General features: G+C 46.8%; 2 protein-coding genes and 1 long non-coding RNA gene across 5 annotated transcripts; 1 reads left to right on the forward strand and 2 right to left on the reverse strand.

Annotated features, from left to right (window-relative positions):
• Positions 1–1201: 1201 nt before the first annotated feature.
• tubgcp5 (tubulin, gamma complex associated protein 5) lies at positions 1202–13140 on the reverse strand. Of its 2 annotated transcripts, none has more exons than XM_048999327.1 (23): positions 12503–13140; positions 12026–12079; positions 11790–11898; positions 11440–11536; positions 11281–11360; positions 10741–10876; positions 10436–10550; positions 9591–9680; positions 9229–9322; positions 8808–9054; positions 8474–8676; positions 7974–8089; positions 7582–7850; positions 6940–7138; positions 5339–5527; positions 4980–5162; positions 4313–4397; positions 3850–3970; positions 3538–3692; positions 3244–3369; positions 3079–3167; positions 2735–2835; positions 1202–1936 (listed from the first exon to the last, which is right to left on the reverse strand). In XM_048999327.1, the coding sequence occupies exons 1-23, from the start codon at positions 12634–12636 to the stop codon at positions 1890–1892; spliced, it is 3039 nt and encodes a 1012-aa protein (XP_048855284.1). In that variant the 5' UTR covers positions 12637–13140; the 3' UTR covers positions 1202–1889. The 2 variants fall into 2 exon arrangements, with proteins under 2 accessions (XP_048855284.1, XP_048855282.1); XM_048999325.1 differs by having other exon boundaries at positions 10436–10553; positions 12503–13139.
• A 1674-nt stretch (positions 13141–14814) lies between these two features.
• Positions 14815–19475, forward strand: chst7 (carbohydrate (N-acetylglucosamine 6-O) sulfotransferase 7). 2 transcript variants are annotated; one of them, XM_048999298.1, is made up of 2 exons: positions 14815–16149; positions 18816–19475. In XM_048999298.1, the coding sequence occupies exons 1-2, from the start codon at positions 14912–14914 to the stop codon at positions 18835–18837; spliced, it is 1260 nt and encodes a 419-aa protein (XP_048855255.1). In that variant the 5' UTR covers positions 14815–14911; the 3' UTR covers positions 18838–19475. The 2 variants fall into 2 exon arrangements, with proteins under 2 accessions (XP_048855255.1, XP_048855256.1); XM_048999299.1 differs by having other exon boundaries at positions 14816–16192.
• LOC125722973 (uncharacterized) lies at positions 16628–18196 on the reverse strand. The gene is made up of 2 exons (XR_007386696.1): positions 17914–18196; positions 16628–17663 (listed from the first exon to the last, which is right to left on the reverse strand). It is a non-coding gene; the product is annotated as an uncharacterized LOC125722973 (long non-coding RNA).
• Positions 19476–19882: the final 407 nt, after the last annotated feature.

The following is a 19882-nucleotide window of genomic DNA, read 5'->3' on the forward strand; positions in this document are numbered from 1 at the left end:
CACGGGTCAGTCCGATCTTTTGGGACGCTGATTGTATTCGTCTGTTACTGTACATGCAAGAAACGCCATTGGTAATTTTTGCCCTCCGAAAATCTAATGCCCCCAAACCCAAAGAAAAGCAAGGACTTGCCAGCGCAAGGGCGTGACGGCGATGAACTGGAGTGTAACGTGAACTGATGCTAATCGGCAGTGCTTGACTAGTTACTTTTTTTGCACACACATTTAGTGTTTAATTTGTAGAGACCCCGAAATAGATTACATCTCGATCGTGCCTTAAGGCGGTCATCTGCTGGCAGACATTGAAATAAATTCATTATAAAACCTCAAAGACAATGTTGATAGCTGGACTGCTTCACTCCTCCAGGTTTGGCGGTTCAAATCCCACCTTCCTTTTGTGCGTGTATGTATTTACCACATCGTGGGGACCAAATATCCCCACAATGTGATAAAACTTGTTACTTTTTAACTTGTGGGGTACATTTTTTAGGTCTTATCTATGAATGTGATCGAAAAACTATTATAGCCAAAAGTCTTGTATTTTATTTGGTTATTTATGGTTATGATAGTCAGGGCTAGGATTATACCCACATGAATGAACAGGAAGTCTCCACGATGATTGGAATCTATGAACTGAACTGTGTGAGTGTAATTTGAGGGTTATGCCTGTATGGCGTCGGAACCCTGCAGCAGTCCGATGACGTGGCGATGAACTGGTGTCTCTAAATCGCCAATGATGAATGATATCACATGAGTTTCTGCCCTGTGATTGACTGGCATGACATCAGTAACCTCCCAGCGCCACCTCATTGGGAAAGATGGCACGGGGTCTTGCATAAGGGTACTTGCAGAAATTTCCCAGCACAAACCAAAAAACACTTCCCTCACTGAGACGCTGAACATACATTCTAGGGCAGCTTGCGTTTGCTTGTGCCTGGGTAGCTCCAAACTGCCATCATATCCCATTTCCCTACCAGACAGAACCTCGATTCATCGGTCTCTCATTGGTCAGGAGCAGCGATCATCTCAGAGTGTTTTAAAGATATTATGCATCATATAGTAGGTAACAAAAGGGCTTGTTATTAGACTGCAAGCTCTCCTGCATTCTGAGCCCTGGCCTAGGTAGTGACATTAACTTCCTGTAATCGTGAAGCTCACAGCCACTTTGCTGTACTGATAATCTCATGTACCCTTAGCACGGGGCTAGTGCAATGTGTCACACTTTATTTTCTTTTCTAACACTTTTTGCCATCGGTCACACCACTCATATAGTTTTCATGCTGTTCCTGACAGCTTACTTAGTATTTACTAGCATTGATATTTTTGTGATAACCCAGTAATGCATTTGTGATAATCACAGCTCTGAGCTTCATATGTGAATGTCTAAGACCATCAGAAAATGCCTTCCCTGTAATGGCACAGTAATATTTTTCAGCTTTTACTTTCTGTGTAACAGCACCACGGCTTTGGCTTGCATGTTTTGTGTTATATTAAACAGCACACATAAGTAAACATGTCAATGCTAGCCTTAGCTAGCACTAAAAATATTTACAGTTCCTGGGTTTTATGGCACAGTTTATTCAACATACACAAATTTGTCTTGCATTAAATTAACATGCCAAACAATGGTCGTGCACCTAGAAAATAGCTTAGCATTAGCAAGAGTTTATTTTTCCTGCACGGCCCCCTTGTTCCTCGTACTGTCTTCTGTTTCAGCCCCTAGAAACACAAAGAGGGTTTCCAAGCCAATGGGCTGTCGCTAGTCACGTAGCTCAGACATCTGGGAAGACGCGATCGGCCCTTGCCACAGGCAGCATGGAGGACACCCAGGGAGTGCCTGCGGTGAGCCTTCGAGTCGTGAGAGGGCTCTGCTCTTTATTGGCCACGAGACCCTAACACTGCTCAAATCCAGCCATTAAAGAAAGGGCCAGGGATTCCACTGGGAGAGAGAGAACCAGACAACGAGACAAAAAACAGGAGTTGTTATACATTCTTCCCCATGAACAAAACATTTACTGATATTATTCCTGAAATTCCTCTCTCACTACACAGATTCCTGCCAGCAGAAGACGCTGACCGTGTCGATATTCAGGGACTCCCCCTAAAGCTGCATTCGAAGCCTGAATGTGTCACAGCAGTGCGACAAGGCTGTCCCATTTCCAAGGCTCCTTCAAATGCACTCTAAATGCATCCTTCTCCCTCTCCACGAAGGATGCACCCAATGGATTCTCTGCAGTCCAACATCTCCCATGATTCATTGTGCGGAGGTAAACTGGGTGTGTTAGGGCTAGGCAATAGGAGCGACGCTTCGTGACTCAAAGGTAAGGGTGGGAACGGCGGGTGACGCAAATAGGAAATTATCCTTAGACCAGACCGTCCCATTTGACCTTCTGTTTGACCTTCATAGAGCGCAGCCTGCAAAGGCTACACCTTCATAAACTGGGTCCTTCAAAGGATGCAGCCCCTGAATTCAGACACAGCCATTGGTAATCTGCCATCTGCATCCAGTACAATCCAGTGTTGAATGGTCAGGAGCAGACACTTAGAGATCACATAGTGATCACTGAAGTGCTACGTCTTCGGCCACAGAATAATTCCACAGCACACTTAAATTAACTGGGCTAATTCACTGGGGTTAATTAAGGGCCAATGACATGGAAATCGGCAGCCCATGAGCAACAGGCGTTGTATCGAAGCCATTTTCCCGGCCTGTTCACCGCGCCAGACTTAGACTTACGATGGGGGAAGGATCCTCTGCAGACGGCCTTGTTGAGAATCGTGACCAGGAACATGTGGCAGTTCTTGAAATCTGACTCCATCTTATCAATTGACTCAATCCTAGAAAGGGCAGAAGCACTGAGGGTAAAGGGGCAGCCGCAAACCGTCATCGTCACGTCACAGAAGGGACAGTCCTGGGCTAAAGTGACAAAGAATTAACCTACATGAAAATGCCAGTCAGGTAAAAGTGTTCAGCAGTGACTCCAAACCCCACTGTAGTGCCGTGGCTGTAAACTGTAAACTACAATTTTACATAATTCGACATCTAAATGATGACGATCCAGTTTTTCACATAATACTCACTTCCAGGCTCCAAAGCCTGCCTGCCACCGGTCAGAGAATATGTGCACCAGGTGCAGGACCTTCATCATGGCCTCCTTCACAAAGCTCACCTGCATGCACAGGTTTACATGTGAACTCCTTGCCAAAGATGGACCGTATCCATGAACCCCAAAGCCACAGGCCTACCTTCTCCCTGAGGAGGCAGCGATCATGAATGGTGGATAGGTATCTATAGTGGATCTTGATCAGCTGGTCCAGGTCCTTTGCGTCCTGAACCTGATGCTGGAACTCCAGTCCGGTGCTATGAAGTATCTGACATGGATTAATCAGGAGCATCAGCATTCCCCATGCATTATACCAGTGTCTCCCCACCCGGTCCCCGGGGACCCCTAGACGGTTCATGTTTTTGCTCCCTCCCAGCTCCAAATAGCTACAAAATAATATCAATGATATAGTTTTCAGTTTAACCATTAATCTCACTCTGGTCATGATGTAATTGTGTAGGCTGTTGACGAAATGCATCAGCTTGACCCGGAGGAGATACATCCTGTGGATCTGCTTGCTGATTGGCTCCTCTTTGGCAGTGATGTCATCACTTGGGCTTCCATCCTGCCTTTTTGCAGCATCCATGAGATCTGTAGGGATGCACGCAATCACACGCAGGGAAATGTTACATTTCCAACATGCATTTTCTAATGGCAGAGGCAAAATGACATTGGCATTTGTGACTATATATAAACAGGTCTGCTTAGTGACCCTAATGATGTGATTAAGGACTCAGGCACTACGCACCACTGAATCTCAGAGTGTCCAGGTTGTACTTGGCCCATTTGATCTGCAGCAACAGCAGAAATACTTGGTTGTATATCTTCTGACACTCCGAGCTGATTACAATATCCACGGGCCACGGGACCTGGAGCGTAAAAGGCGCAATTGGCACAAAGCGAACGCAGCGAGAGACGGAGACGCGCAGAAGCCCGAGACTCCGAAGCTGTCAGTTTCATACCTGCATGCAAACCAAATAATCCTAATGACCTTATAACCTTAACGCTTCCCCATAAATGGAAATACTGGCAGTAACCCACTTGGGTAATTTAAGGTGGCTGAGTTCTACATGCGTTTGATTTTAATTTATTTTTCACTGCAGGATCGAAAGTGACGCCCCAATAGGGACAGAGAAAAGTGCCTTTCGGTGATGATCCAAAGCTACTAACGCACCGAATGGACCGGCCATGTAGCAGAACCAGTAACGTACCTTGTAACTAAGAGTGAGGCCCTCGAGGCTGTTCACCGACTGTTTTTTCCTGGCTGGGTCTACGCTTTCCAAAAATATTGACAGCCTGCAACAAGAATACGAAAAAAAAATAACGCAGAAATATTACACACTTTCAACAACAGACCAGCATTAATAAAATACACTGAAAATTCTGTCAGAAAGTTAGCATTTAAGCACAATGTTGAGTTATCAAACGGTGTTATTAAACTGCTGGCAGTCCGGGGTGAGTGCTATTTGCTGATCCATGCAGCAGGGGTCAGTGTTTCATCAGAAAAGGAACAGGACAGCCCCAGAGCTACACTGTGACCAGGTCTGTTACGGCGCAACAAACTGATGATGAGAACTGATGCATAAATACTCCTCCATAGAGATTCTTATACAACACAAATCAGACGCCAAAAAAGAAGAGGTAGATATTTTTAATGCTTCTGAGGCTGAGATGCAAACAGGCCCAGATCCAGTAAATGATTCATTTCAAATCATTCATTTTCGCTTCATCAGTTCACAAGTTACAGACCCCAGCGGTATAACAGTGGGGTGTTAAGCTAATTCCCTTAAGACTCTGCTGTGCAAATCGCTAACCTGTGTGTGTTGCCAAGCAAATGTCGGAAAGGACGCCGCCTACAAAGCAAAGGACCCGCAGTACCTCATGCTGTCCTCCGGGCGGCGCTGTCCCACAGCCTCCTGCAGCTGTACGTTGAGAAAGGACATCTGCTGCCAGCTCTCCTTCTCCAGCACCTTGTCGAAGATGGCCGTGTAGAAGTCGTACATGGTGTCACCGGCCTCCAGCAAGAAGTAGTTCCGCATAGCCTGCAGGTACTCCAGGAGCCTACGTTTGGGATGAGGCAGCCAATGAGCTGAAGCGGTCTGGTGATTGACAGCACAGGGCAGTCCCACCCACCACTGTTTCCTTCCCAGGTTCTATGCCCACGCCTTGTCGGATAAAACACAGAATGTAGTTGAAGAAGTAATTCACAGCGGAGGGAAAGCAAGCGTGAGGCTCACCTGTAGTCCTTCTTGAGGGTCTTCATGAGGTTGCCACAGCACTGGACATAGCGCTGCTCGATGTGGGGGTATAGGCATGAGCGCAGGGTGAGCTCGAAGGTCTGGCAGGTGACGGACTCCGAGGAACGGTCCACTGCCACGTCGCGGCCTGCAAACTTCTCGTGGAAGTCGGTCTGCTCCACATAGAGCCTAAGGGCAGGAGACACGACATGAGGCAAAGTGGGCTTCGCAGCGGAGGTAGGGAGAAGCCAGGGGTGCCGTCGGGCTTCTGTGACAGATGGCCTCCTTTTAGCACATTTAATTTCAGAACGGAACAGCGCAGCTCTTCCAGAATGTGGGTCTGGTGAGATTCTGAGGAGTCGAGCGTATTTGCTGTCGTGGATTTGCGGCACGGCATTAGAGGAATGGTACAGCCTGTCCAAAGGAGAACCTCAGGACCAGTAACACGGCCAGCCTGAACAGGAAGCCATGATCAGATTTCACAAAGACACGAAAAATTGGAAAAAATGGAAATTTTAAGTTATAGTCATTCCTGTTAGCGCCACCTGACTACAAATCTGAGTTACTGCTATGTTACGTACCCAAGTTCCCCTGTATCAGTCTCCCTTTTATCTCCTTCCAGTTTTAAAATTGATTTCCTCTTTGTGTTGCTTTGTTGTATGATTTGTAATTTTTTCCAAGTTAAAAAGGAAAAAAAATATATATATATTCAAAAATAAACTGAGTGTCAAGCTGCCTGACTGACTACACGAGCATGAACTTCACTACAGAAGAGGGGGCCAAAAAATAGAAAATAAAAAAATCACACTCCGAGTGTTCTGACGCATTAGCTAAGGCCGGGGGCAGCTGTCGCAGTAAAGTCTAGCGCATTCATGACAGACGAGATGCCACACTAAGAGGGAGATGCGGTATTTCAGCACAAAGTGTGATTCAGCCAGATAGCAGCGTGAGGTGGGGCGGGGGGCACACCCAATGTACTGGTTTCATTTATAAATGTAAATGAATGGTAATGGGGGAAAGGAACTAAATCAAAATCCTGTTTTGAATTAGGAGGTGCAGCCCAACATGACCCCAGTGACACGGCATGTTATTTCTGTACCTCTCTGTGGAATCTTTGTTTGAACAAAAAAAAGAATGTTACATATTAGCAATTGTTTTTCTATAAGAGCATCAATTATTGTTTAAAGTAAAATATCAATTAAATGGTTAATTTAATGAAAGGCAGATTGTCTTCATTTATTAATGATGATTTAATTTATATAGCACTTTACCAGAGCTCAAGGTTCAAAATCACAATTTTACAACCAAGAAAATACACTGCAAACAATTTAAACAAAACAAAAAGCAAAATGAAATTAAGTCAATTAAAACAACGCAAACATTATGAAGTTGCAGCCTGAAAATCAGACGCCTAGATTTGCTTAAAGGACACAGATCACTCAAATCGGGTCAATGAAAAATAATGTGTTACTGACAGGCCACTATGAACACTGCAGGAGCTAAACGCCAGCCATGCACACAGCGGCAATCCTGGACCGGCGCCGAGGCATCCTGCAGTGCAACCATGAAATCTCCTGCGGCTCGATGGCGGCGGAGCCCACCTGGCAAAGTTTATGGCCAACAAGGGGTCATGCACGTCATCCAGCTCCAGGTGCCGGGCCATCAGGGACTGCATCCGGATCAGGCTCTGCCGGGTGGCCTGTTGCTCAGCAACGGTATCCATGGGAGACTCCTCACCGCGACGAAGGCGTGACTGCACCGACTCCAGGAAGAGTGCATAGAGGCTCTTCCGCTCCGCATCTGTAATGCAGGCCATGTGCAGTGGATCAGGCAGGGGGTGTGGGGGGGGAGATGTGTTCCACTCTGATGGGGGGGGACTGGATAAGGTACTGCCGAGTACTTATACTGCCAAATTACGTAAACTAGTTCTGTGTATTAGTTATCTGCCAGTGTATTTGTTCCCCAAACACATTTCTTCATACCGATAAACCAGGGTCACGAGATGCCGGTCAGAGACAGCTGAACTCCACTGGAGATTTTTAAAAATTTTTACTCTCACCTACGTAATGACACGTCTTATTCAGCTTGCTAATTGATTTGGCTCATTTAACACCTGCTGTGACCCATCAGCTGTGTAAAAAGGCGGAACGCAGAGCGCGCTAGATTGAGGAGCGTTTCCGTCGTCATGCTTCTTTGACAGTGTGGGTGCTCACTGAGGGGCGCGGGAGGACAAAAGGACAGACCTCGGGACGAGCTGTCGGGTCGCTCCCCCGCCTTGCAGTTGAGGTTCTTCAGCAGCTGCATGGACTTGCCGGCCATGATGATTTGCTTGAGGACCGGCTTGAGGAAGGACACCATGGTGTGCTGGCCTCCGCAGGGGGCCTGATCGCTGGCCGAGCTGCCGCTGGCCGCATCGCTCAATCTCTCCTCGCTGTCCACTGCCTCCGACACGCTGTACAGGGTGTATGTGGCGTACCAGAAGTCCCTGTGGTTCACCGGCACATCCTTGTTCCTGTTTGACAGGAACAATAACACACAACACCACTGTAAGAACCAATCTCTGATGTTCAGCAGAACATCTGAGAAGGTTTTTATAACTCCACGTGATGGGGTTTTTGAGGAGCTGGTAACAAACCTCTGAATGATGAACTCCTTGGCAGGATCAAACAGCTGGCCATGAACTATCCACTCATCCACGATCTCCAGATATGGCCTGACGGTCTCCACCCATAGGGAGAAGAGCAGGGCCACCTGAGAAATGGTCAGTGACAGCATTTCCTGACCACGCAAGTCTTCACACTTCTGAGAGAAACTGCTAAGCTCTCAATACAAGAGAATGAAAGAACTATAGTTCATTCATCCCCCATTAGCCGACCTCATCTTGCTCCCCATGAGACACACAGACACATACGCAGGTGAGAGCACAGGGTCAGCCTTCCGAACAGAGGCACAGGGGCTTAACCCACCACACTGCCCACCCATCTGAAACGAAGATGCTCAACGGAATCCTTCAAAGTAAAGTCTCAAATATCTCGAGTGGGGCAAAGACTTGCTTGTATGAAGATAGCAGGGCCTAGAAGGAAACCAGTCGCTATCAGTCTGGAAACCTCTCTCTGGTGAACATGTCGAACTCACCGCCTGCTCAGATGCCTCGCCCACGCTGTCGTACTCGATGATGGCCTTGTAGAGGGTGTTGAGCAGGTGTGACGCCCTCACCACGTTCGGCGTCCCGGGGGGGACCTCAGCCACTCCTGTGCAGAAGACCTTATGCAAGACCTTGACTTGGGCCAAGTGAGGGGCGAGGCGCTCGAGCACAGCAGATAAAGTCACGGTCTCATCTGTGGAAAGAGAACCAGTATGTCGACCATCAACACCAGGCAAGACGTACCCCACCCCATGGACCCTTAGACATCAGCAGTCAATCCGCTTTGGTGCCACACGATGACGCGGGTAGCTGAAGGGCACTTGCCGTTAACAATGATGCCCCTCTCTATGGTCGTCAGCTCCTCCTTGAAGCTGACAAAATACTTGTACAGAGCCCATACAAAGGCCTGGTATGTTCTGAATGGGGGCTCGGAGCTCTTCTTGGAGGGGGGGTTGGCGCTCGGAGGGACCGGATCCGAGCTGTGGCCCGTCACCTCGTCGATAAACCTCTGCAGCCTGAAGACCGCCTGGCCGTAGGAGGCAATGTGTTCCAACACAGAGCGCAGGCAGTTCTACGACGGCAAGAGAGAGTCAGCTGTGGAGGCGACCGTCCATAAAGGGAAGTGAGGAAGATACACACTCAAATGTGGAACACTGGGGCACTTGCGAGTCTGTTCAAACAGCACTGTGAACATAAGGCCTCGGCCGTAAATACCAATACTGTAAGGACAAGCTTGGGGACTCACGCCGGTCAGGTGCGTGACCACCACATCCATCCGGACCGAGACTTTGCCCTCATGATGTTGGAAAATGAAAAGCTTCTTACAGCCCGACAAAAGCCTGGAAGAAAGACAGCCATGTCAGTTACAGGCAGCTCCTTCAAACAGCCGTGAGGATGCTTTCACTTCCTCCTCGCCGTCCCGGAATGACGGCCTTCTGTGCGTGAAGCACAAAAGAGCATTTATTTCCAAAAGAAACGTAAAATACTCCAGTTCTTAAATGTGTTATGCCTAAGGTCTAATTATTACCCTAAACAGTTGGAAGGTCTCTTTATGGAAACGGCTGTGGGATATAGCAGCCCTATCTGCCGCGAATCTTCCTGTCTTACCAAAGGGTCTCTCGTATCACTTGGGTCTCGGTGACAAAGGCCTTCTCTTCGGGGAGATACAATGGATCGGTGTTGTACAGATGCTGGTCCCTGCAGACCAGACAACAGCAGCTGAGCCCAAGTTGCAGCTCATGCTCTTGACGGCAGCAAACGCACAGAAAGTCATCTGGGGTAGTCTCACCGCAAGCAGCAACTGGGTTTAATTGCGACGGGTGACCTACAATGGCCCTGGAATGCATTTTACAAATAACACTAAAATAGGAGTGCATTTTTTCTTCTTTTAGCAGATGATGATAGTTGATTGTTTCAACATCAGGGCTTATGACCATCATCATTACCGTGACACAAGACACACGGTGGCTGAAAAGGCTAATGGTGGCTGTGGGGAGAGGCCTAACAACACTTTTCCACTGGCGTACAGGAACCGAGCCGTACCGCAAAGAGAGACCTAGTTATGGTGCGGTTCCAGCTCGCTTTGGGTCGGCTCGGTTAAGGTATTGCCAGTTTTAGAGTGTGCCAGTGACGTAAAACCGAAGGGACGCTTATTTACTCTTCACACGGCATACATCATGATTAACTGTGTGCTAATTTCCTAATATTCCAGCACACCTGTGAGAACCGGCGTGTTACGTTAGCATCAAACACTAGCGGAATTAGCATTAATTTGCATTGCTAATTCATTACGTTCTTTTAAGTAGGAAGTTATCAGGAATGCAGCAGTACACCGCAATGTATGATATCACTCATATTAATATACAGAACATGCCCTTTCCTACTGTTCTTGATGGCAGTGGAAAAGTGCCACAAGCGAAACTTCGGTGCAAGACCGGCTGCTTTGACCGTACCAGACATTGAGCAAGTTGGAGTGGAGATGCAGGCTGTGGGAAAAGCGGGGGGCATGAGTCTCCCAGTAAGGTGCCACCACATGTTGTTCCAGCCACGTCCGTGAGTCTGGCTCGCCTACTGAAACCAGAACACCCAGCACAGTGGTTAAGGCTGCACCTGTTCCAGAACATTCCATTACACCGAGAGGGGGCCCGGCTGTTAAACCCTTGAGAGGATTTTATTTGTAATTACTCTAGTAAAATATCCATCTGTATAAAATGGTAAAACTGTCGCTCACTTTTAATTGGGAGAGACACACTCTCACCTCTCCAGGTCACCTGTACGGCCTTCTTGGAGTGTTCAGGGTCCTCCTGAGGGGTCCTGTCCACCTGAATGCCTGAATCTTCTCTGCTCAGTGGCTGTTGGCTGTCATCTTCCTCGCTCTCTTCCTCAGACCACTCCTGTGAAGCACGAGTTAAGTGCGTGGGGTGGTCCCACCCCACTTCCCACGGCACCAAGCTTTACTACGGTAACCAGCACACTGAACTGGCAGCTATAATTGGGATAATTATCCACTAAGCTGCCTCAGTACATGGACCACAACATGACAGCCACAGGCTCGATCTGAACCAGATCCTCTGGTTCAGATCCTCAAGACCAATTTAATCTTAAGATAAATCTCTTAAGCCCTATTGGTATGATCCACACTGTCACATGACTGAGCTGCCTGCTGCAACTCCTTTAGGAATAATATCACAGATACTACTGTGAAAAAAGCAAATGTGTTTCAGGTCCACCAAAAGCCATTAGTGGACTTCAAAGGCTCAAAGTGCAAGAAAACGGGAATCCCATAAAAATCACTCACAGGAGTGTCAGGATAGGGACCAGTGTCGAACTCCTCTCCCTCCAACAAATATCTACCCCAATCAAAGGTGTCTTCTTTTTCTACACAGATGAGAAAAACCAGAAGGGTCATGTGGTGTCAACGCAGCTGAAAGCGGCAACCAACAATCAGGGAGCTCACCAGCCTCTTTCACGCGGGGGGTCTCAGTGTAGTGCGTGCTGGTCAGGGAGTCGGACAGTAAGAGCAGCAGAGAGAGGATGCCATGATGGACGTCAGTCTGCAGAGAGACAAGGGCGGGGAGCATGTCGTTATGCATGACATCACATTACATTTATTTATTTAACAGACGCTTTTGTCCAAAGTGAAGTACAAGGATCAGAGAGCAGGGTCAGGCAATGTCAGAGGAGCGATTAGTGTTAAGTTCCCTGCTCAAGGACCCAATGCAAAATCGTTCTGCCAACAATCAGATTTAAATCAATGATCTTCTGAACAGAGACACACCCCGCACATGCAGAACAGTTCTGGCATACCTTCGTCCCCTCTGTATTGGGCAATGGCGAGTTCAGGAACTCCTCCGTCAGTCGGATCCAGCTCTCGGCTTTCCTCAGGTCCGAGTTGACCATGAGCTTTTCATAGATCCTTTTAGGGAACGTGGAGGGCGAAAGTGATCATCTGCACGACGGACCAACATCCACAGACGCACTGCAGATGTTACCAGGGAAAACTGTACAATGAATCAACACTAGAAACTTAACAGTAAACTCACCCGCTTATGGTGCGCTGGACATTGTGTTTGTTGACATCAAGAAAGCGATGGAACCTGATCGGTGTAACGTGTCCATTTAAAATTCATACCACAAAAAAGCTAATGGTGCATTGACAATAAAGACTAATTATTTATAGGAATTAAGTAAATTATTTATGCTGCTGCTTTGCACAACACTTTTATCCAGACCAAAAAGCCAAAGCTCTGTTTCCAGCTATTTACTGGCCTACAGCTTTTTCCCAGGCACATTACCCAATTTCTCAGAGGTTCAGCAAAAGGGTCCCTCCAGGGAGGGCCAAGCTTCGACCATTCGGCCAAGCTTTGATCATTACGCCACCCACAGCATTGTGCGTGGCGCCCTGTAGACATCACCCGAATATCTCTCTCTGTGATCTCTCTCTGGACCACATGCACCATCATCCACAGCATCATTTCCAGCAGTCACCTCTTGCAGAATTAAGGCAACCCGGATCTCACCTGAAATTGGACCAGACAAATTTAAGCGCCGCTTGAAAATTCGGCTCCTCTTCGTCCTGAATCCCACTGATGTGCTTTATCAGCTTTTTTGCCTCCACGTCCATTTCCTTTTCAAATTTAGTCCAGTGTGCCATCTTGGCGTTTGAGTGGACCGGCTAGCCGGACTGCCAGCCAGTGTTCAGTGCCCTATAGCTATCTGGCTCTGACCACTAAACATACAAGAAACCTGCAACGTTCAATGTATTAGATCTGAAGCCGTATGCCACGGGCATGAATAAAGTGACGTTTAAGTGAATGAAAGAGGTTTGTGCAGTAGGCGACTGGCTACACAGCTAGCTCATTATGCTAAAAACAACAACAGTACACAAAGTAAACGGGCTGCTCGAAAAGGCGGAATCCCATCTCTGCACGTAAGACCTTCACCCTGCAAAATGGCTTAAAATAATATTATATACCGGCACATTTACACGATTTTGTATTGTATTCTCTTAAATTGACGGCTACTCTAAGCCTTTTTCCCTCCCTCCAGTGACAGTTCGGTGGCCAACAAAAACGTTACCCGGCGTTCCTTGCACCATTTTGTTCGGGTTTCCCTCCTGATTTGATGGAGACGCGAAGCTTCTTTCCCTCCTTCTGGCAGCAGCCCGGTGGCCAACAGAAATATTACCCTCAGTAATATTTACCCTCAATATTAAGGTATACGAATATGCCTTAATACTGTTACAGTTTTAAATTTACGCTTTATATATATAGTTATGATCGTCGTCTCTAATTCCCCATTAATCCCCATATATAGGACCCTCACTATATGACGTATTTTACATTTTTATCCATTTAGTTTTGTTTATGAGCAAAGTATAAATATCAAGAAAATGTTAAATTTATTCTTGCAATTTCAACAGTAGGAGTAATTTAACGTTGTTAAGATTGTTTAAAATGTTAAACGAATGTCGATGTAAAGTGCGTAATTGCTGTATTCCACTTGTAGACTCGCTATGGTTTTACGACGATCCCCTAATAAGTGCATCCAACACGGTGTTCAACGTACAGGCAACTTTATATTGGGGGTTAGTTTACAACAGCCACTCCACTAATTAATTAATTTCTCATTTAACTAGGAAAAAGTGCAAAGACCCTCTGACGGTAACATTTTACGATATTTGGGTTGACATAACTGAACGTAACCCAGAGAGATGACTGTAAATATTCAGTCTGTCCACCCCTCGATAGGATGCTTAGACCGTGGACTCTGCATTACTGGGCGATCTGCACATTTTCAGTTTCTTTGGACCTTAATTTACTGTAGCGGGTGGTTGCCAAAGGACAGTGCTGGAATAAAAGCTCCAGCCTGGTTTGGTGCTCATTTATCTTACAATATAGCGCCTATTTCAGGTGGCCAATGTCACAGCTGCAAGTGTTATTCCTGTGTAATACTTACACACGGTTAAAACATTATGCACTATATATATATTTCACATCACGCTGCTAAGTCATTTACTGTTAAGAACATCCAAGCTCACATTGCGCGCTGCTGGTTCAAGAAAAGTCATTTGTTTTGCCTAACGAAACATGATGCAAATCTTTACTACTGTTAGCGATAAGGCAGCCTTGTTCCATAGTATATGGACTCGTTGTGTTGCAAACCGTAACGTGTGTGGAACCGACCAGGCGCAAGATTTTACTACTTTATATTTCACAATTTAAATGATATTCGCCGGCAAAACGCAAACTTACGAGGTTTACAACGACACGGACAAGTAAAAAGTGTGCGAATGACCGGCGAGTTGATGTGTACTACATTATATTACAGTGCACAGGGAAAATTCATAAATACACATAAATGGACATTATTAACATTATCTAAAATCTAGAGGATACAAGATATGTGTGTGTGAGATTTTTATACGGCACTACATGTACATAAACACGATACTAAATTTGTTTTTAAATAACTACAAAAAAATGTCTAAAAATTGACTTTCTCGTGCAAGAATTATAGTATTAAATTATATATCATAGAAAGAAATGTGAAATATACTACTTGCCAAAGAGCAAGATAAGCCAGGGTACCCTTATGTTACTTTCGATTTAGTTGGGCTATGATATGATTTTTTTTATGATGATGAAGATCTATGATATGAAGATTATGGTGATATGATTGTAACAAAATGCGTATAATTAATTGGGCCGGCTGACGTTTTTTCAGCCTCTCAGTACGAATCTTAAAATATTAAGCATCTAAGTTTGCAGGCTCTTACTTGGCGGTTCTGCCTGGGCGTGTCCAGCGCGGACTGACGCCACTCGATCTTTCGCCCCCGGCTTTAAGTTGCCGAGCGCTTCGCGCTGCCTTCGTACAGGGGCGCTGTGTCAGCAAGGCGAGAGCTACCCGGGCGCCCGCCGGCCGAGGAAATGAACAGGCGACTTCAGAAGAAATACATGATTCTCATTCTCGTATATTCCGTTTTATTGCTTTTGATTCCGTACATGATGGACTATGGGGGCAAAACAAGCGAGATAAAGCATGGACTACAGCAGCAGAAATGTCCCGATTTGGACAGTACGCTGGCACTGTGGAATAACGGGTACAAGACGGGCAACAGCAGCGCGACGGTGGAGGATGATGTTATTAGGAATCACTCGAAAATACACATCTATCTACACGCAACCTGGCGGACGGGCTCTTCCTTCCTGGGGGAGTTATTTAATCAGCACCCAGAAGTGTTTTATTTGTACGAGCCTATGTGGAGCATGTGGCAGGCACTTTATCCGGGCGACGCTGCCAGTCTGCAAGGAGCCGTCCGCGATATGATGAACTCGCTTTTCCGCTGTGATTTCTCCGTGCTGAAACTTTATGCGGGAACGAAGAACATCAGCACCTCTACCATCTTCGGCTGGAAAACCAACAAGGTGATCTGCTCGGAGCCGCTGTGCAGTGCCTACAAGAAGCACGAAGTCGGGCTGGTGAGGGGAGACGTTTGCGAGAAGTGCAAAGCGAAGGACATCACGTATCTGGAGAAGGAGTGCAAGAAGTATCCTGTGGTTGTTATCAAAGATGTTCGTGTCTTAGACCTAGGCGTGCTCATTCCTCTAATGCGGGACCCAAGTCTAAACCTCCAGATTATTCAACTGTTCAGGGACCCGCGGGCTGTGCATAATTCTAGGCTGAAATCTAAACTGGCTCTGGTGAAGGAGAGCATTCAAGTGCTGAGAAGTAAGAAGCAATCGGACAAATACAAGCGCCTCCTCATGCCGAGCAGCAGAGCGAACCGCGCCGAGAACTATGTGGCGAACGCCATGGAGCTGATCTGCGACAACTGGCTGAATGACATGCTGCTGCTCCTCAGTGCGCCTCAGTGGGTCCAGAAGAACTACATGCAGATACGCTACGAGGACCTAGTGCTCCGGCCCGTTCAGGAGCTGGAAAAGCTCTACCGCTTCTCCAATCTCACGTCATCCCCGGCGATTGACAAGTTTGTCCTGAACATGACGCACGGCGAGGGCTACTCTTCTGACAAGCCTTTCCTTATATCGTCAAGGGACGCCAAGGAAGCCATATTCGCCTGGAGGGAGAGGCTGAACGTCCAACAGGTCAACCAGGTGGAGGCATATTGCAGTGAAGTTATGCGCAGACTGGGCTATCAGAAAAGGCAAGTGGATAAAACGTAGAACTTGGAGAGAACGGGAATTAAGGTAAACACACGGAAATAACTTGCTGCGATGTGTTGGGCAGGGCAGACCCAGTAAATAATGGGTTATTTCAACCTCCGATGCTAGATCATTATTCACAGACATGTATATTTCATTTGTCTGCTATCTGTTTCATGGCGGCCTAGACTTTAAAATATTTATAGTCTCTGATTTATAACAAACATTGCTCCGGATGAGTCTAATCTAGATTTCAGCATAATTGAATTACTCTCTTGCTGATGTTATACTAAAATAACAATGTCGTACGTAAACAAATAAATCTGTGTAGTTAAATGTTTAAATTAAGTGAACACATTCTGTCTGTGTCTTAGTATCAGGCTGTTGATTTTGCGTTCGCTCTGTCCTCTTCCGTGACATCATCTTGGATAATACCGGTTTGGGGGGGGGCGCTTTGATGTATTGATGCTTACAATGGTGTTTTGTGTTTTTTGGAAATTATATTACAGTACGACAGCAGGTTTATCAAGGTGTGACTTAATCCTGAAGCAGTGACAAACCATAATATATACATTTATGTTTCCAAGGTAACCATGGTGCTCCGTTAAAGAACCGATCCCCTCCCCCCAAATTGTGTCCACAGTACAAGCGAAGGTCAAATTTATAGAGCATTTTATAAGGAAAGTAGTTTTGAGGGCCATGTACCAGCATGAAATGTAGGATTACAAATGGTATTTCTGAGTAACTTTATTTTAAATCAAGGTTGTCAACCTCAAGCTTATTATAACTTTTTTTTTTAGCTATGCAAGGACCCCTGACATTGCCAGTTACAAACTGTGTGTCTTCATTTGGTGGGGGTGGGGGGGGGGGGGGGGTATGGTAGGCTGCTCGGTCAAAATCCTCCAACTTATTCTGCAATTTACAGAACGGAGACAGAACTGGGCCCTGGCTATTTCTGGACAGTGACACTGCAGTCCAAAAAGGGGACTGAATGAGTTTTCAGAACATGCCTGCTTATGCCGTCCGGCCCGGTATTCATGCCAGTGTAGTCATGGCAACAGAAAAGTAAATGCAACCTTTTCTTTTTTGAAAGAGCATCCCACACCATGAAGTCAAAGTAGGTAAAGAGTCATCACTTTCCGGCAAAAGGCTGTTGTGGTTGTATTAAATGAATTTATCACATGAAATGCAACCCTCTATCCATCCCACTACTGCCTGTGCAGTACGAGGTCGCAGGATGGGTTTAGAGCCTCATAGGGACCTGCGCTGTTATAAATTATGTTGGTTAATATTTTATTCATTAAATGAATGATTATGATGAAAGGCAAAATGTTTACATTAAGGGTGGATTCGATGGAATGATTCAGTATTATTGTCAGGGTACAATTCACTCTCCGTTGCTTGTGTCCGATCCATTCTGTCAGCTCAGGTACCCGTCCGTGATTTTGCGATGTCTCCCTCCCACCCCTCATTATCTGTGATGGTGGCGTCCTGGCTACTCATCCCACTCCACTACCTACGGGTGAAAGCAAAAACAGAAATAATAATGATTAACTATGCCCAAGTATGCCTGTTGATATGATGAAATGGAAGGTTGCCTAGATACCGTCGTCTTTCCAATTTCGAGATTAAGCTTCTAATCCACAGAGGACCCATTAACTAATTAGAGTCACCGCTGCATGCAGAGCATTAGGGAAATCCAGTGGCACATGAATGCAAAGCACATCCTGTCGCATGACAGACACGCCCCTCCCACTGACACTAACCCTTCCCAGGAATTTGGAAAGGGTGGCGTTTTTGCTCTGCTGTTTGATGCCAGCGCCATCAAGGTGGTGAAACAGCGAGGCTGTTTTCTGGCCAATCGCTGCCTCCCATCTAATCACATGGGCACCGTCTGCCTGCTGTTCATTCTTACACAGGCACAGGGGCTACGTGGACACCCCCACTGGGCATGTCTGTAACTGGATTCTGGGTAAAGAGAACTCCGTCAGGTTTCACGTTTCATTATTATTATTATTATTATTATTATTATTATTATTATTATTGTTATTATTATTGTTAATCACGCACCTGAGAGCCAAAGCCAGTACAGGGCCAGAGGCTGGAGAGGGAAGCCCAGCTGTGCGGTTCCAGCAAGTCGAGCCACACGAGCCGGGCCTTGGCGGGCTGGCAGGGTTCGCAAACGGGGCGGCGGCGGTGGGGGGGGGACAATGCCGGCTTGTTGCTGGCAGAGAAGAAAGCTCCCAGACTCCCTCCTGTCAGACTCTTGACAAGCGGGCCCTTTCAGAACCACCGAGGGCCACCAGCCCTCTGCAAGGTGACACACTGCAGCCGCACGGCTCCTTTGTGGCTGGTCCCACAAGAGCATTTCGGCACCACGGGTAGGAATCTGCCCCCTACGGCCCCCCCAGTGACAGTAGTGCTGTCTTTTAGCATCTAATTCATCACCAATGGTGTTGGCACGGCCTCTCAGTTCCTGTGCCTTTCCTGTGTCCCTCTATGTTTCATCTTGCCCATGAGACAACTGGAGGCTGATTTGAGCACCATGCTCTGTCACTATTATTTTGTAAATCACTTACTGCACTGCATTTTGGGAAATACGGTCCTCTGTCTTATTAATACCATTAACTCCTGGGTTGCCCAGTTCACATTTCCCTTTTTCTTTTAGGAGTGCGATGCACAGAGGATGACTGCAGGGGGCGCCACATCAGGAAGGAAGAAGCACGCTCCTACAACTGTGGCAGCAGTGGTCTCGTTTCCTCAAGGTTGGGAGGCACCAGAGGGGATCTGTGCAGTCTGAGTGCTCAGATGGACACGTCGGCATGTATACGTGTACAGGGCCTGTGCCCTCACTTCATTAGCACTAATCAGCTTCCTGATCCCTTAATGATGCGTGCTGTCTAGGGGAACTACGTCGCCTGGGAAACGGCCACTCACAGAGTTCGCAGTCCTGGGGTGCCTGTCCTTCACCCTCACCTCCGACCTCTTGTACTCAAACCCTGGGATGTTTCTCACAGGGCTTTGGATTGAATTCTTTAACACCGGACAGTTTTTTAAAACATGGAAACGATGACGTGCAGCGTTGAGAGGGAGGGGCTTTACAGACTGGACGCCGTTCCAAGAAGATTCCAAGTTCCACCCATGGATTTGACACTCAAGCCATCAGTGGAACCACAAACGCTGCATGGAGACACCTAGGAGGAAGCTGCCCCTGCTGGCAGAGACTCTCACTACACACTGCCTTTCCTTATCAATCTTTAAACGAAAACACTCCACTGACATTCAGGAAATTCCACAACTCGACATTAAAGCCACCCTTTGGAAACTGGCATGTCTTCCTTATGCCGTGTGTTTTTCTCTTGAAAAATTGTTTATCGATACATAGCATGACCTGCTAATAGGGGGCGGGGTGTGTGTGTGTGGGTGTGTGTGCGCCTGTTCCCCGAAGCAGAAAAGCTGTTCCGTGTCGAGAGCAGGCTTGTGCAAAGGCAGCCCATAAATGATCTCTCTCTCTCCCTCTGCTCAAACACACAATTGTTTGCTCAGTGTCCAATGCAGCTTGAGCCTGAACCGGTCATTGCTGCACTGACTTTCAAAGATTTTGTGGGGGGAGATACCAAGCGAGGGACAAAGGCCGCTTTCACGAGCATGGATTCATTTCTTGTTGTGGTACTTCTGTCTCGTGCCATGAGCTCTTAAAGGCTGTTATACAAGAGAGACCTTTTAAGTGAAAGT

Source organism: Brienomyrus brachyistius, unplaced genomic scaffold, assembly GCF_023856365.1.
Source record: "Brienomyrus brachyistius isolate T26 unplaced genomic scaffold, BBRACH_0.4 scaffold44, whole genome shotgun sequence".
NCBI lineage: Eukaryota > Metazoa > Chordata > Actinopteri > Osteoglossiformes > Mormyridae > Brienomyrus > Brienomyrus brachyistius.